The sequence below is a fragment of the Chelonia mydas genome, chromosome 9, assembly GCF_015237465.2.
Source record: "Chelonia mydas isolate rCheMyd1 chromosome 9, rCheMyd1.pri.v2, whole genome shotgun sequence".
NCBI lineage: Eukaryota > Metazoa > Chordata > Testudines > Cheloniidae > Chelonia > Chelonia mydas.
The window spans coordinates 47520352-47538923 of NC_057855.1; the positions used below are offsets into that span (position 1 = coordinate 47520352).

The window sequence follows — 18572 nt, forward strand, 5'->3', positions numbered from 1 at the left end:
CATTTAGGTGTCTAAACAAGAGCTGATTGCTTTTTAAAAGCCAGCCCCGTTGCGGGTGCTGAGCACACTTGAAAAGCACTAATTCTGCTTCAGTGGCAGGGATAGTAAATAAAGTTTAGAGTTTAAATTAATTTGTTAATTTCACAGGGAGATGGAATTTAGGCCATGTGCAAGAAAATATGTAAACTGTACACTTCCACATACTGAGAGTGGTCTCTGAAGGAGCCTTTCCCCTAACTTATGGTTTCCCACTATGTGGAAGGATGGGAGATTTCTCTGGCAGTTCTAATTGAAAGCTATATAATAATGGCTTAAAGAAAGTCAGTCTGCATTTAACAGGGAAGTACTTCAAGAATACTCTTACTGTAGCTACCTGGCAAGATCAAGTACAAACGACTGTCAATTTGTGCTGTTTTTTATTATTCAGTTTCATAAAGTGAAAACACTGTCAAGACATCTTCATCCCTGCTCAGAAGGTAGAGAAAAAGAGGAGACGGGCACAATCTCCCTTGTGGTTAAAGCATCACTTTCTCATCCCTTTCCTGCTTTCAAAACCATTAGTTTCTCCAACAGCTGCTAGCAAAGTAGCTATTGTCAATATAAAAAAATCTGTGGCACACAGAAAATAAAATTTATCTTTGTGGGCACCTGGTGCTCCATGATCCATTACAACTGGTTGTTCCTCCACATATTCCAAACACAGAGGCTGTTCTTTGAACATTTCTATCTAGTTGCACAATGTACCTCTAGCAGGTGAGCAGTTTGGAAAACTGACAGCTTTTCTAGCTCCCAATGTCTTGCCTCTGGTTGAAGAAGCAGGAGGTTCTCTTGGCCTCTTCCCTTTTAATCTCCAGGCAAAGAAGCTTTTTCCATTGGATTTTTTTTATTTTTGTCTTTTTTTCCTTACTAGGACAGTAGCGAGGAGGCTATTTTTGAGGGAACTGGTATTTGAGGAGGAAACATGGCAGCGTAGTAGGCTCAGCTAAGATCAAAGGGCCTCCTGCCACAGCCCGGCTTTGCAGTAACGCACTGCCTCCCTCACTGTGCAGCAATGTGGCAGGCAAGCCTTAAACTGATGGGCGGAAATTCATAACAGGAGCTGGCTTTGGAGAGCTCAGTCACTAGACTCTTGCTACTCAGAGCTCCAGACCAAGGTGAAGAATGACAGTAAGTGCTCACTCCAACAGGAGCAATATGTCAGGCAAGCCTTAAGCAGGAAATTCATCAGCAGGATTTGGCATTTTGGAAGTAATATGCCAGAGAGCCTTGGCTGTTTTTTCCTCTTCTGACTGCGGTGAAATACGTTGTCTTGGAGGCTGGTAAATCAGAGGGGCAGAAAAATCTCAGGTGCAGGACCCCATCCCTGAAACACCACCACTCCTTTCAGACTCCCCTTGTAACCAGGTATTTTTGCCCTGATTGCTCTAGGAAGGGCCTTAGCCAGTCTTGGTTGTAGTCATTATCCTGAACCTGTGGTGTCTCATGTAAAGTGCTTTGCATGTATTGGAGAAGGGCACTTTCTGTCCATATGCACCATCTGCTGAATCTTTATTCCAAGAGTCTGTAAGGACAGATGAAATAGGTTACAAGCAGTCTTGCTCCAAGAGTCTTTATCAGCAAAGCCTTATAGGATTGGGTGGGTCTAATATCATGGAACACAGAATGAAAAGATGTGTTGGCTCTGGGCTCAATACCGACTAAGACAAAGTTGCCTACAAAGATTCTAATATCAACACCAGAATTATCTGCAGAGCCTGCAGTGTGCACGGCACATAAGAGACTGGATTAGATGAAACTGAAACCCCTTTAGTACCCACTGTGCTCAGACTCATCAAAGTCAGAGCCATGTGTAAGACCATGGTCTGGTGTGGTTCCAAGGAAGGCAGGTAAGGAAAGAATGGCCACTATTGGCAGGGCTGGACTCCAGATGGGAGATTCTTCAGATCAATGGCTTCAGCGTGGCAGTACATGGAGCTACTTCAGTTGTCAGAGGGGATATACGGGATGTGGCCATTGTTACGGGATCTATTATTGCAACAACAAAGCAAGATCTTTTGTCCAGAACCTGTGTATTTCATAGAGTAGAATATCAGGGTTGGAAGGGAGGTCAGGAGGTCATCTAGTCCAACCCCCTGCTCAAAGCAGGATCAATCCCCAATTTTTGCCCCAGATCCCTAAATAGCCCCCTCAAGGATTGAACTCACAACCCTGGGTTTAGTAGGCCAATGCTCAAACTACTGAGCTACTGTGTAATAAGACTTGAACAAACCTTGAAAGATCTTGTTCATTGGATGTTCAGCAAATGTTACTAGCTTAAGTGGTCGAGATTTATGACATGGATGGACAACAAACCAGAGCAATCAAAACTGGCTTCTACTCAATATATTCTAGAATATTTACTGCATATGAAGACTGAGGATCTGTGAGATTATTTGCCGAAGGTTCATTTAATGGGTATATCTGCATACTACAAGTTGATAATAAATTGGTATTTACTCATGAGTCAGTTAAAAGGCTCCTGAAGGGACTTGGAAATCTTTATCCACTAGTGAAAGACCCTGTATCTGTTGGGGACCTCAGTTTAATGTTAGCACAGCTGATAAAATGCCATTTAAATCTTTGGTGGAGTGTACATTATTTCATTTATCTTTTAAGGTTGCCTGTATTATTATAACTGCAACGAGGCAGTTCAATGAAGTAAATGCCCTTCTGACATATCCTCCTTTCTCTATGCTTTACAGAGACCTGACTCAAGATTTCTAACCCATATTGTGTCAGATTTCAGTGGCAATCAAACTACAGCTGCCATTCCCCCCCACCCCCCAAATCACACAGTAACGGGGAATCCACGATTTGTAATTTTGATGCTAAAAGAGCCCTTGCTTATTATCTTAATAGAACTCAAGAATTTTACAAATCTAATAAATGGTTTTTCATATCTAGACACTCATAAAGGTCAGCCAATATCCTTTTTAACCATTTCTAGATGGATCAAATGTCAGGAAAGTTTATAAAATAGCAGCTCTCTCTTCCCACATGGGTATTAGGTTGCATTCTACCAGACCAGTGACCACCCCCATAGCTTGATTTAGATGTGCGTGTGTTGAAGGAATATGTAAGGCTGCCACCTGAGATGAGACTCTGTACCATGCGTTCGTGAAACTTTACATTTTAGATCTGGCTGCTAGAGCTGTACTTCAGTCTTCATTTTATTAGAACACTGAATCCCTTCTCCTGGTTGGGGTAGTGCTTGCCAAATTTATCCCATGAGTGGGAATATGCAGTGGACACTCAAAGAGGAAATGGAGGTTACTTGTAACCAGAGTTCATCCAGATGGACTTCGGATATTCATATTCCCCTCTTCTTGACATTGTAATAAACAATTTCTCTGAGGCAGAGTTGGAAAGAACTGAAGTGGTGGAGGTCACTAATGCCCCCTTTTGTAGCTGCCGACCCACATATACACAGCTATAGTTCTCTCCCCTCCCCACAAAGAACAGTTTTCTTTCAAAGCTTTCAGGCTTTCCAAATCAAATTTTAAAAAAATCCACATCCTGTTGGCCATTCTTCCTTTGGATCAGTAAATGGGCAATGAAGGACAGTGTTGCAGACTTCATTTTGCTGGAAACTATTATTCCTTTTCCCGAGGATATTTTTGAGGTGTTCATTCAAGATTATTCCTAATAGGAAGGAGAGTGGAGGGGTTTTCTGATAGAGATTGTACCTCAGGATTTTTCACTGTCCTACAGGAAGCTGTCAGTTTCTCTGCCACCATTGCTACTAGCACTTTGCAACATTGCAGACTCGTATCCAATTCCATGCAAAGCTCCTTGATTTCTCTCATGTTCCATGGTGTATCTGATGACCATTATATGACAGGAAATTCATGGATGACCTGTTGATAACCCACCCATATGAAATTAACCAAATCTTTCAACTGCTCAAGTCGCTTGGCTTCATCTATCTTCAGAGGAGCTGCTTAGTGCCCCCTCATGGTCTGGCCCGTCACTATCAGACTTTTCTTGTTCTAGTCCAGTTGCCCAAGGAAAGATTTCACAAGTTGTATTTTTTGCTAGGAGCTTCTCATGTATTTGCCCTCCAAGTAGTCTGTCCAATTTGTTTGAGTGGTAGCTTTGTAAGTCTATATCAGCAAAAAGAATGAGGAGTACTTGTGGCACCATAGAGACTAACAAATTTATTTGAGCATAAGCTTTCGTGAGCTAAAGCCCACTTCATCAGATGCATCCAGTGGAAAATACAGTAGGAAGGTATATATACACAGAGAACATGAAAAAATGGGAGTTGCCATACCAATTCTAACGAGACTAATTGATTAAGGTGGGCTGTTATCAGCAGGAGAAAAAAAAGTTTGTAATGATCAGGATGGCCCATTTCAAACAGTTGACAAGAAGGTGTGAGTAACAGTAGGGGGAAAATTAGCATGGGGAAATAGTTTTTAGTTTGTGTAATGACTCATCCACTCCGTCTTTATTCAAGCCTGATTTAATGGTGTCCAGTTTGCAAATTAATTCCAGTTCTGCAGTTTCTCATTGGAGTCTGTTTTTGAAGTTTTTTTGTTGAAGAATTGTGACTTTTAGGTTTGTAAGTGAGTGTCCAGGGAGGTTGAAGTGTTCTCCAACTGGTTTTTGAATGTTATAATTCTTGACGTCTGATTTGTGTCCATTTATTCTTTTGTGTAGAGACTGTCCAGTTTGGCCAATGTACATGGCAGAGAGGCATTGCTGGCGCATGATGGCATATATCACATTGGTAGATATGCAGGTGAACAAGCCTCTGATAGTGTGGCTGATGTGATTAGGTCCTATGATGGTGTCCCTTGAATAGATATGTGGACAGAGTTGGCAATGGGCTTTGTTGCAAGGCTAGGTTCCTGGGTTAGTGTTTTTGTTGTGTGGTGTGTGGTTGCTGGTATTTGCTTCAGGTTGGGGGGCTGTCTGTAAGCGAGGACTGGCCTGTCTCCCAAGATTTGTCAGAGTGAGGGATTGTCCTTCAGGATAGGTTGTAGATCCTTGATGATGCGCTGGAGAAGTTTTCGTTTGGGGCTGAAGGTGACGGCTAGTGGCGTTCTGTTACTTTCTTTGTTGGGCCTGTCCTGTAGTAGGTGACTTCTGGGTACTCTTCTGGCTCTGTAATTCTGTTTCTTCACTTCAGCAGGTGGGTATTGTAGTTGTAAGAATGCTTGATAGAGCTCTTATAGGTGTTTGTCTCTGTCTGAGGGGTTGGAGCAAATGAGGTTGTATCGTAGAGCTTGGCTGTAGACAATGGATCGTGTGGTGTGGTCTGGATGAAAGCTGGAGGCATGTAGGTAGTAATAGCGGTCAGTAGGTTTCCCATATAGGATGGTGTTTATGTGACCATCGCTTATTAGCACCGTAGTGTCCAGGAAGTGAATCTCTTGTGTGGACTGGTCCAGGCTGAGGATGATGGTGGGATGGAAATTGTTGAAATCATGGTGGAATTCCTCAAGGGCTTCTTTTCCATGGGCCCAGATGATGAAGATGTCATCAATGTAGTACGAGTAGGGGCATTAGGGGATGAGAGCTGAGGAAGCGTTGTTCTAAGTCAGCCATAAAAATGTTTTTCAGTCTCCCAGACCTATGTTACCAGAGGCTCTTGCTTTGAAACCTAAGAATTTTTACCTTCTGGAGCATAAGTATTCAGGAGAGTTAACTAACTTCCTGCTCACATCTAGAAACAAATCTAGTCTTTTCAAGAGATTCAGAGAACTTCATGATGCTTTAGAAAGGACAAGAATCTTATTTTGTCTCCCGGCTTGGACCCATTCAAGAGCCCTAGCCTTCTGTTAAGAGCTTGGTAGCACATCCTTTCCACTTCTAGGCCTTTTTTGCAGTACTTTCACACTTTCTAATGTTTTATTCATCTGGAATTCTTATTTGCATTGTTTTCCCAGATGAGGTGATTCTCATGTATGAGAATTTTCTTTCCTCCAAAATTGTTTTTCATTTCAACCAATCTACATATTTTCCTTCCTTGTGTTTCAATCCCATTCACAACTAGGAGAATCAGTTGCATACTTCAGATGTGGTCAGGTCATTCAAATTCTGTTTATGCAAAATTAATAATTTGAGGAAAATCAGATGCAACCTCAGGATTAGTTGTGTGATCTAGGAGAGGGTGCAAGACATCCATATTCACTATTTTCAGATGGACAGATTCAATAGTTTGTCAGGTCTATGAACTTCTGTATTAAAGATCCACCCTCTTTCTGAGAGGGCTTCCTCAATCAGGTACATGGTCATTTCCTGAGTAGAACAGCTTAGTAGTGCTTTTGGGTAATTTTGCCATATATTTGCCTTGTCTTTAATGAATTCTCTTATTTATCACTTTTAAAATAGATTGTCTGATATGACTTTTGAACATGGGGTTCTGGTGTGTATCTTCGTTTGTATTTATTAAAACCCTTCATATGGTAGGGAAAGGAAGAAGAAGAAAGACCAAAACAACCCAAAACCCACCAAACAAACCCCAAACATCCTCAAATAAGAGGTGTTTATTATCTTGATTCATTTTTAAGTTACATTCCTGTTTGTGGAGATTGGTTTTACAGCTAACCGCTTCCTTGTTGTAATGGATCACAGAGCACCAGGTATCCGTGAAGGAGAATGGTAAAACTTACTTACCTATCTGTAATTCTTCCTTCTCTGAGGCCATGTCTACACTACAAAACTAAGTTGATTTTATGTAAGTCGACATCGAGCCTCCGATTTAAGGAAGTCGATCTTGTGTGTCCCCTCTATTCTCATTGTGTCGGTGGAGTGCATCCTCCCTAGCAGGGTTTGCGTTGACACACGGAGCACTGCACTGTGGGTAGCTATCCCACAGTGCATGTAGCCGAGTGGATTTTTGGGTTGGGCTTGCAATGCCTTATGGGACCAAAACATTTGTGTGGGTGGTTATGGAAACATGGTGTTAGCCTCCCATGATGCACTTACCTCCCTTCCTCCCTCCCTGAAATCAATGGCAAACAAACCAAGCCTTTTTCTAAAGCCTGGGTTACCTGCGCAGAAGCCATAGCACAATAAGCATGGACGCTGCTCAGCTGTACACTGTTGTTGTGAGCATTACAAACACCTCGTGCAGTATTTACACAGCCAATACAGGAGTTGCCGTGCAGAACAATGTGATGCCACGCAAGCGGCCCTGCTGGAAGACAGAGCGGAGCAATTTACAGTTGCTGGCGACAGTCACGCATCACCTTGACGACACAGTTGAGTGCTGCTTCTGGGCTCAGGGAACAAGTGCTGAGCCACAGTAATGTGATGCTTATCTGTTTTGTTCCTTACCAAACTGTCCCCTTCATTGCGTTATCGCCCCTGTAACCTCCACCCCCACTAACTGCCGTGTGTTGAATGAATAAAGAGTCTTTTCTCCTCAATATGTTAAGTTTTATTATGCACACAAACACACAGAGACAGCAAAGAAAAGTAAGATAACCTGAGTCAAAAGGGCTGATAATGCCGGAGGGGGGTGGGGGGGGAGAAAAAAGGACAGCTTGCTTACAGATGCACTGCAATAACGATCAAAGGTGTGGGAATGGGTGCCTTCTGGTCCTTGTACCCTCCTCTGGAGGTGGTTGGGGGAGGAGTATGTGGAACTTGGCAATGATGGCAGTAGGTTCAGTATAGGCTGCAGAGCTACTCTAGCATCCAGGTGCCATTCTTGAACCTCAACCAGACGCCTCAATGTGTCTGATTGCTCCTTCATAATCCGCAGCATCTCTTCCTGTGTGGCATACTCTTTGTTCCCTGCATGCTCTCCTGTCCTCCCTGTCCATGTCCAGGTTCTCGGACAGTGTAATCCTCCATGCTCTGAGCTCTGTCTTGTCACTCTCGGAGGCGCGCATTAACTCATTGAACATGTCCTCCCGAATCGTCTTTTTCCACCTTCTAATCTGGGAAAGTCTCTGTCCCGGTGTGGAGGATGCACCGACTGATAAGGTTTCAGATGCAATACAAAGCACAAGGGTAGCATTGACAGTGTATACATTGCTTCTGGTGCAAGGTTAATCCTTTTTATAAAAAAAACGTACCCCTCAATGCACTTCACTGCAAGCTGTAGCGTAATCACAACTGCTGGCTACTGCAAGAGTCGGATTGCTGCTCCAGCCATGGTGAGTAAGACCACGAGGCATGGGTGAGAGGTCTTGTGCTACAGCTTTTGTGAAGGCATCCTTGGGATCACTGGTTGGAACTTCCAAAAAGCACCCTTTCCCCTAGCAACCTGTATGGTGCTTGAGGACAGGCACTAGTGTAAAGCCCCCCCAAATAGTTCGTTTTTTACAAAAGCGACATGGGTTTGGGGAGGGAAGGGAGACAAACAGGAAGCCACCCCTCTTTTTTTAAAAAGCTGGTTGCAATGCTCAGTGATCCTTTCCAACCACAACCATGGCACGTTTGGGAAAGCGTGGTTGTGAGACTCAAATTTCACAAAACAGGGGCAGATTACTTGTTGAATTGTTTGTGGTTTAAGGGTTAGCATTGAAAACTTCCCCTCTTTCCCCTAGGTGACCATATGCGATATCACTCTCCTTGGGGTAACAGAGGTGGCAAGGGAGCAGATGCTGCAAGTGTTTGGGTACAGACCTCGTCCTTATACTGCAATGCTATGTGCTGCAATGATGCCAGCAGAGTTAATACTGGAGTGGCGCGGGAAAGTGTCCTGCCGTGGTGGATGAAATAAGGCAGCCCTTCCCAAAAACCTTCTGCAAAGGATTGCAGAGTACCTCCATGAAAGCTTCCTAGAGATCTCCATGGAGAACTTCAGGGTCACTCACATGCACATAAACAGTCTTTTTCAGAGAGCACCCTCTGCAGAGCTGGAGTGGCCACCGATACCCACTGCACCTACTTTTTTGTTCAGAATAAACATTAAAAATAACAGCATGTAACCCCTACGGTTTGATTGGAAGTGTAAACTCACCAGAGCTGCCTTTCCTGGCATCACGCTCTGCCGCCAGCTGGTCCTGTGAAGGCGTGGGCTCCAGGGTTAAAGATAGTTCTTGGCTGTTGGGTAGAATGGATCATCTGATTACTTGCCACACATTCTGCTCCTCCTCTTCCTCATCAACAATGTGATCCTCATTGCTCGCCGTCGCCTGGTGCTCCTGGGGGTATCTACGGAGCACTTTGGGGTAGTGGTGGGGTCGCTGCCGAGAATTTAATGCAGCTCGCCATAAAAGTGCTATGTCTGTGGGGAAGAATGATTGTTCGCCTCCCTTGTCTTCTAATACACTTGCTGAAGCTCCTTTATTTTCATGTGACACTGCAGTGTATCCCTGGTGTAGCCCTTCTCCTTCATGCCCTGCATGATTTTGGCATAGATGTCAGTGTTTCTTCTGCTGAATCGGAGCTCTGCCTGCACAGACTGTTCTCCCCACACAGCAATAAGATCCACCACCTGCTGCGTATTCCATGCTGGAGTGCGTTTGTGGCCTTGTGTCTCCATGATCATGTGTTGGTGAGCTCTCCACGGTGAGCAAACAGGAAATGAAAATTCAAAAGTACCTGGGGCTTTCACAAGGGAGTGGCTGTTTCCTGTGTACCTGGCTGACGTGCAGTGGAATTGAAAGCACTCTCCAGAGCGGTCACAGCAGAGTGCTGTGGGACACCTTCTGGAGGCCAATTCATTCGAATTACCCAATGCAGTGTCTACACTAGCCCCATGTTGACCTGTGGATGTCAAATCAAATGCTACGCCTCTCGCGGAGGTCGAGTACAGAAGTCGACTTTACAAGCCTCTTAAGTCGGTGGAAAGGACTCAGTAGTGTAGACACATCCGTTATTCAGTCGAACTAACACAGCTTATGTCGACCTAACTTTCTAGTGTAGACCAAGCCTGAGACACTACCCAGGACATTGCCAATTTTTGCATTAAGTGCCAGTTGGAGGGGAAATATCTCATTTTGTTTTTCCTTATGGAGCATTTTTACAGGGAGGGAAAAACCTTAGAATTCTTTCCTATTGGGATCTAACTTTACTGTATAAGAAATGAATAAGTAGGTAGCTAATCTTTTAATGTTTATTAATCAAAATTGATAATTCCCCTTCTCAGCTTGGACTGGTGACGGGCTTCAGTTCTCTGAACAGCTCCCCTTGCTGGGAGCACATTATGAAACTTGAAAGGAATGTTTAAAATAAAAAAGGGGGCTGGAGTCTCTGGCTTGGAAGTTGAGGAGGAATAAATGAGTTGTAATGGATCACAGAGCATCAGATACCACTTCAGAGAAGAAAAAATTATGGTTAGATAAATCATTTTTTTACTGCTTTGGAGCAGCATAAAAAATGTATTGTTAGTAGTACTGTTTCAGTAGTGCCTCATGACCAACGGAGATCAGGGCCCATTGTGCTAGGTGTGATACAAACTCAAAATCTAAAAGTTTCCTGCTGCCAGCTGAATATCTGGCTGGCTCCTCCTAGGAGTTTTTCATTTCCAAACCCATGTGGCTGAAAGGGGAGGGGTGGGAATGCGTGGGCCCTGGTGACCCTGGTTGGGGAGGGCTCACTCCTGCATGGTTCTGAGTCCCAGAGTGGAGGGAAAAGGCCTATCAAAATAACAAAATGCATGCTGTGTCAGTTGTATTGTTCATTTTCATACTTAATCCTGTAAAACTGTCCGTTCTTTTTTGAGTGTCCTCTGCATATTCCCATTCAGGGGATGCACCAGTTGGTTCAGGCTAGAGAGTGGAAACATTCTAGTAGAAGTGCCTGTTAGATGCCCCTCCTAGCCCTTCTTTCTGTGTTTGTTAATCTACTGAATGTAAGGCTGTAAATGGGGTGTGACTCTCCCACCTCAGTTCTTTTCAACTGCACCAGAAGACAGAGGTGAACCTCTCCAGGTCCTTTGGCTCCACATTTGTTTTCAAAGCAGGTTTAGAGATCTTAGTACTAGTTTTATTGCTAATCATAGTTAGGAGAGCTTAATAGTTATAACTTAATTCCTTCGTTATAATTAATAATAGTTAGCTCTTCTGTTCCATCTCCAGTTCCATGTTGGAGTTGAAGAATTTAAAAAAGTGTGTATCCTGTCAAGTGATCTTCCTGGTGTCTGATGCTCAACCTAGTGTCTCGTGTGCCTGGATGAGGGCCATTCTCTATTAAGGCGTTCAGTTTGCTCAACATTCCCTCCACAAACTCAGAAAGATCTACAGAACAGGCTGCAAGGCTTGCTACTTCAAGAACTGTTGGCTGTGTTGTGTTGGTTACAAATTTGAAAAAGTGCCCAATGCTAAGGACAGGAGTCCTGGCTTGGCTCCTGGCAAGTTCAGATTCAAGGAGAGAGAAGTTCTGTATAAGACATTGGTCTCTGTACCAGGCTCTGGATCCAAGGCAGTATCTGAATGGAAGGAAACCTTTCAAGCCATGAATGAAAGTAAAGCGTTCTTCAACTTTGTCATCTCTGTCAAATATCAAGTCACAAGTTGGACATGGGTTTGCAGCTCTTAATCCTCATCAACAGTGTATCCACTTCCCCGCCATTTGGAAGCCGGCTTTCTCAATTCCTCCAGACCTGAACCTCAGTCACATTGGACAGTTGTGTTTTGGAAGTAATAGAGAAAGTCTCTGCCTTTGAATTAGAAAACCTTTATCAGTCCCCTTCCTCTCCCTTTTCAGGGATCTGTCCCACGAGAACACATTAAGAAATCCAGTCTCTGATTCTATTAGGAGCAATAAAGGAGGTTCCAAGGGGGTCCAGAAAGGGGTGTATTGCACAAGATATTTCCTAATATTAAAGGAAGTTGGAGGTCTCCATCCGCTATTAGACATGAGAAAGCTTAACACACATAGCAGGAAGTTCTAGAGTCATGTGTTTCCTCTGGTGTCTATTAACCATTCCCTTTTGACTCTAAGTTGGTTTTCAACTTTTGAGGTAAAGGAGGATGCATATTTCCATATCTCTATAAGACTAAATCTCCACACACATCTACACTTCGCTATCTGCCAGGATAATTTTCAATACAAGGTTCTATCTTTTGGCCTTTTCTGCTGCACAACCATTTTAATGTTAGTTGTGTTAGCAGCTTGTCTGAGATGGTATTGTTACGATATTTTTGTCTGTCTATATTTGGATGATTGGCTTCTCAAAGTTTCAACAAAAGAAGGCCTTATGAAGAACATCTGCCTTACGTGTACTCTTTTGTGGAAAATTTAGGACTTGATGAATATGAAAAAAATCTCCTCTTTCCTACACAAAGAATTGCATTCATAGGGGGCAGATCTTGACTTTCAAGAAGGCAAAGTCTTTCTTCCAATGGCGAGATTTCTAAAATTTCAGTCTATCATACAGATATTGATACAAAATCTCCTCTCAAAAGATAATTTTCTTTCAGGGGCTTTGGCAATTTATGTCACATTTTATGCCAGACTCAGAATGAGACCTTTTCAGCATTAGTGGCACAGAATTTCAACCCAAGCAAAAGGCTAGCCTGTTCAGAATTGTCTCTCGCAAAAGCAATTCTAGTGTCCTTGTCGTGGTGGACTCAACCAGAGAATGTTCTCAAAGGAGTATCTTTCAGTCCTCTCACTCCTTTGTTGATGATCACTTTGGATACTTCCAAGAAACGATGGAGAACGCATGGAGACTATATATTGATTTGGAAATGTTGGAGCTATGGAGAAAAGGCATTACATATAACTAGGGCCCTACCAAAATCATGGTCCATTTTGTTCAATTTCGTGGTCATAAGATTTAAAATTTTTAAAATTTAATGATTTCAGCTATTTAAATCTTAAATTTCACAGTATTGTGATTGTAGGGGTCCTGACCCAAAAAGGAGTTGGGGTGGGGGGTGTCGCAACATTATTGTGTGTGTGTGGGGGGGGGGGTTGCAGTACTGCTATCCTTACTCCTGTGCTGCTGCTGGCAGCTGTGCTGCATTTAGAGAAGGGCAGCTGGAGAGCGGCGGCTGCAGGCTGGGAGCCCAGCTCTAAAGGCAGAGCTGTCTCCAGTAGCAGCACAGAAGTAAGGATGGCATGGTATGGTATTTCCACCCTTACTTTTGCGCTGCTGTCTGCAGAGCTGGGCCCTCAGTCAGCAGCTGCCACTATCCGGCCACCCAGCTCTGAAGGCAGCAGCACAAGTAAGGATGGCATGGTATGGTATTGCTACCCTTACTTCTGTGCTGCTGCTGGCAGGGTGCTGCCTTCAGAGCTGGGCACCTGGCCAACAGCCGCCCAGCTCTGAAGTCAGCGCAGAAGTAAGAGCAATTGTGGCAATACTGTGACATCCCCGAAAATAATCTGGTGACCCCCCCCCGCAACTCCCTTATGAGTCAAGACCCCCCATTTGAGAAACGCTGGTCTCTCCAGTGAAATCTGTGTAGTATAGGGTAAAAACATACAAAAGACCAGATTGCATGGGGGGGCGACCAGATTTCATTGTCCGTGACACGTTATTCATGACTGTGTATTTGGTAGGGCCCTACATATAAATATGCTAGAACTGAGGGCTATCAGTGTAGCTCTGAAATAATTTTCTACGCCATATCCACAACGAGGTAATACAAGTCGTCATGGAAAATACAGCAGCTGTGTCATTACCTGAACATGTAGGAAGGAGTTCACGCATCTCAACTATACAAGGAGGCAATCAAACAGTCGTGGGACTGGTGTATGTGCAACAATTGCTCTTAACTTAGCAGGCAAGGACAATGACAAAGCAGACCAACTCAGCAGAGACCTTACACAGCTGCATGAAAGTTCTGTAAAGGATTCACTAATTCAAAACATATTCAGCTTTTGAAGGTTTCCAGAGAGAGTTCTCTTCACCGACATGCAGTGCCCTATTTCCAGACAGAAACATTCTATCCATTGTCCTCATGTTTCTTCTGAATTGGGGGAGGGGACTGTTGTTTGTATGCTTTGCACTGATACAAAAGGTACTGGGAGAGAGAAGACATGATAGGACCAAGGTAATCTTAGTAGCTCCTCCATGGTCAAGGCAACAGTGGCGGGTGTTTGCCTACTACTGAAATCTATGAAAGGCTCTATCTTTAAGGATTTAGAGAATTTCAGGCCAGAAGGGATCATTAGATCATCTCGTCGGATCTCCTACATATCATAGGCCATTAAAATTCACCCAGTTGCTTCTGTATTGAGCCCAGTAATTTGTGTTTGACTAAAGCGTAACTTGTGTTTTGACTAAAGCACATGATCCAGAAAGAGGTTATAGATCTTTTGATTTGAAGACACCAAAAGATGAAGAATCCACCACGTCCCTTGGCAGTTTGTTCCAATGGTTAATCGCCTTTGCTGTGAAAAACCATGAATGTGTGCCAATTCAGAGTTTCATAAGGATAAATGTTATATTTAATCCACACAAACTGCAGAGGCTGAAAGAAAATGTTGTAAGTATTTTGTTATTGGTTACCCATTTTGTTTGCTGGTGTTGCACATTTGTAGGTTTGAAGGTTGAGAGATGTGCTTCGCACTGACAGGAATGGGGAAGCACACTAGGCAGAGCTGCTGCTGCAGCCACTTCTGACTGTATCCATTTTCCAGAAGTGGGAAAGGTTATGGCATGTTGTCGTCGCTATTAAATATGATGTGTTGCTCCTGGTATATCTACTTTCAGTAACTTTTAAATGGTGATAAAATGACACGGAGACAAAAACCTTCCTAATGCATGTTGCAGCTTCTCATGCTGTTGAAGAAGTTTGACACAAATCATAGAAGCAGCTTCATCAATGCAGTTTCTACCTTTGTTTCCCAGGCAGGTGCAGCTCCCCGTGTCATTAATCTTGTGGAACCCACTTAAGTACATCAGCCAAGTATAAAAGTTAGGAAATTAATGCAAAAAATCGCTTTATTTTATTGACTCTTTAGGGCGCATCCTGATGGATCCTTATCAACCCAAAGCTTTAAAGGCATGGAATGAAGATATTTAAGGGAAAGTTCCTAGCATTCATTTCCCCCTGCACAGTGACTGCTAGATTTTCTGTAACACACTGCAGCACTCCATAATTAAGGCTACGTTTTAGTCATGAGTAGTTTTAGTAAAAGTCATCGACAGGTCACGAGCAGTAAACAAAAAATCACGGCCCGTGACCTGTCCATGACTTATACTATATCCCTGATAAAATCTTGAGAGGGCTGTGGGTGCTTGTGGGGGCCCCACAAATGCTCCGGGGATGGCAGCCCAGGGGGACTCCAGTGGTGCTCAGGTGGGAGCAACCCAGGGGGTGCCGCAGGTGCTGGGCGGGGTTGGTGGGACTTGCAGGCTCCCTACCTGGCTTCTCAGAAGCGGCAACATGTCCCTCCCTAAGGTCCTAACTCCGCAGCTCCTATTGGCCGGGTACCGTGGCCAATGGGAGATGCGAGGGTGTTGCCAGGAGCTGAGGGAGGGACATGTTGCTGCTTCTGGGGAGACCCCCAAGGTAAGCACTGCCCAGAGTCCTCACCCCCTTTCGCGCCCCAGCCCTGAGCCCCGTCCCACACCCAAACTGTTGGTGTTTGGGGGGTGGCCCGAGACTGCCCCAGCAGCAGCCAGTGTGGCTGGCCCAGGGGCTGCAGCAGCCGCTACAGAAGTCACGGAGGTCACAGAAAGTCATGAAATCCATGATCTCCGTGACAAACTTGCAGTCTTATCCAGAATGCATTCACTTTCATTTCCCACAGATACTAAAAAACAGCACACACGCTTTATTTATCAAACTCACATCTAATGCAACAACTTTACAGCAATCCCTCATATTCTGCTGTATCAACAGATCAGCCCATCTGAGTTTCACACAGTCCATTAATTTGGAAAGTTGTTCCGTAGAAGTCGCCTTTGTGATGTGATTATCTCCCTAGTCTCCAGACTAGAGGGTACCTCTTGTGAGAATGCATACTTGTCTCTTTTATTTCAAGTTCTGCCTTTCTGTGTAAAGTGGATGATTTTAGCCCTGTTTTTGGAATCTTCATGGTTAAAATCCTTTTCAGTACAGTTAGACATTCTTGTATCTGCTGTTTGGATTGCATAGAGGGAACAATCATCTAAAATGCTCTCATCCTGCATTTTATTAGCTAGTCTAATCAGGCAGCTGGAGTTCTAGGAAGGGAATGTTAACAAGAAGAGTTTTGTCTTAAGGCCTTCTTCAGCTCAGGATTAACTTTTGGTTGAAGTTAAACCCTATTGAATAGGTTCCGTTTTTCCTGGGTTGAATAGAAAGTGCGTTCACTAGTCCCTCACACTCTATGCTCTTATATTTACATTTATTTTGTATTGTTTGTATCTTTAGTTTTTTGTTTTCTTCGAATATTATGTAACACAAAACTATGTTAATGTGACTTCAGCATGAATATATATCTAGGAATACAAAATGCCATACATGTAAATTCTTAATGTCATATTGTCTAGTGTTCAGATGCATGTTGCTGGGCCCAGTTGTAATGATATAATGTAATATATGATAATGCAAGGATATTGCCAAGTTGCCATGGTGTATTCATTCTGAATTTTTGGAGTTTCATATGATTGAAATAGTCAACTTAATACAGAGCTAACAGATTTTAGTCTATAACAATGTTTCATTTAATATATTGAACGTCCGTTTTGAAATCATGACTTTAACAAGTTTTCACCTTTTTATTTTATAGGTTGGACTTTGAGATTAATGAAAATAGTTACCAGGAAGTTGTCTTGTAACGTCACCACTAGAAGAAATTCTATGTAGTTCTAATATTTCATAGAGGGTGCTGTGCTACAAAAATGATTACTTCAGATTTGCCGGTGTTACAGTGAGTAGTTTAAATTTATTTTTCTTTTTTATTTGAATTCTTCACATTACCAAAAATATGAAGAAGAATACTTCTTGGGGAGGAAGGGATGGCTTTGTGCTTAAGGTTGAGACTGAGATTAAGGTGCATATTTATGTTTTTGGTACAGACTTCCTGTGTGGACTGTAAGTCACCTGAAGTAGTAGTCTACTTTGAAAAGTGACTATGTAAAAGTGGCACCATCTCACTGAACAGATATGTTTCTTCCTTTTCTTCCTGCATCAATAATCAAAATAATTTTTCACCATTTCTTATTTCTGATAGCACTGCAGAGCCAGCAGAGCTGTGGAAGTACGAGCTGGATTCTAGTCCTCACTTGTTTTCAACAAAATTGTTAATTATTCCAATTGTACATTCTCCTTTATAGCCAGGTCTACATATCTCACAAAAGATCTTCAGCGTCTGCTTTAGATAATAGGCTGGCTGTGTTTGCCTATAAGCACCCCACAATGTTTGCTGGGGAATGTAAGCTGGTTGTGAAGAAGAAATGAGTCAAATGGATCTCCACCTACATAAGGTGCAGAGCAGTAGAGTGGATTGAATGGAGTGGCTGTCCAGAGTGTGAGCTGAGCAGATTGAAGGATGCAATTCTGGGAGTATCCAAGTCTGGGTAAAAGTTGGGGCAGAACTTTGTTGCCTTGTTAATATTTTTAATAAAAATCAAACCCTATGGAGGGGTCAACTTAGATTTTATGTAGTGTGGACTGTGTGTGAGAGCAGGTTAGGAAAGGCACCTGCTTACATGCTGCTTGGAAGCAGAAACTAAGCTCTTCAGTCATTTCCTGAGGTCTGGGCTCCAGCCTTGGATTGCCTACCAGTTCTCTCCTATCTTTAAATGGCAGGAGGACAACATATTTCCTTCTCCAAAGCAAGAGCAGTTTTTTAAAAGTATATTCTAGAATTTTAATTTTTTCTATTTCATTTGGGACATATTTGTGCTTGGCTGTCTAACTTTTCTAAGCAGGACTACTCTTCAAGATTTGCTGAAACCTTGAACCATCTTTCTCTCCCGCAGCTCAGTGTGCAGACAGCACACTTGGGATAAAGAAGCCACGATCTTTCTCTTCCTAAAGTGACTAGACGGGAATTTTTGCCGCTGATGTTCCCAGGTGCCTTCTGCCCAAGTAGAAGAGAGAAGTAACTGTTCAGGCTTCCTTGCCCTGCTGGCAAATTCCCTTCCCCCAGCATTCAAGCAGACTGTCAAGAAGCAGTCAAAAAAGATCACTTCAGCCTACCAACCTGAACTGTGGTCCTGGGGAAACTCAAACAAAGCTCAGCATAGCAGGAACAGACTGCTGCACCTCCTGAGAAGCAGATCCTTCATAACAAGGCAGACATTGGCTCAGGAATGAAAGCCTCATTAATAAAGGGAGGTACTTTCAGCAGCTTTTTAGGGATCAATGGCCACAATAATGTCCAAATGACTATTTCCTTCTTTGTGTCTCAAGAAATGAGCCATCCATTCTGTCGTGTAGGAACCTCTTTTAGATTTTCTGCCCTGCAGCTTGGGAGTGGGAGAACCCAGATAGTTTTGCTGGCATTAAGACCCCATAGGCTCAATTTCATCTAGTCCATCGTACCCAGCCATCTCACCCTGTGACCTTTCATCATGGGGTTAATACCTGTATTTTTGCTGGCACTCCCTGTTTCAGAAGGATTCCTTCCAAAGAGAAGTCTCTTTCTTCAGAATGCAAAACACCTGTGCCTCAGAGTACTCCAAGGCCAAAAGCAAGGTCTTCTGCAGGTGCTCTTGTGAATCCTACAGAGAAGATGCT

General features: G+C 43.3%; 1 protein-coding gene across 3 annotated transcripts in view; it reads left to right on the forward strand.

Annotated features, from left to right (window-relative positions):
* STAG1 (stromal antigen 1) overlaps positions 1-18572 on the forward strand; it is a 365202-nt gene that overhangs the window by 52302 nt on the left and 294328 nt on the right. For all 3 annotated transcript variants that reach the window (XM_037909148.2, XM_037909146.2, XM_043521994.1), the window contains one exon: positions 16618-16758. In XM_037909148.2, the coding sequence (XP_037765076.1) occupies positions 16730-16758 (29 nt within the window). In that variant the 5' untranslated portion in view covers positions 16618-16729. The remainder of the gene's footprint in view (positions 1-16617; positions 16759-18572) is intronic.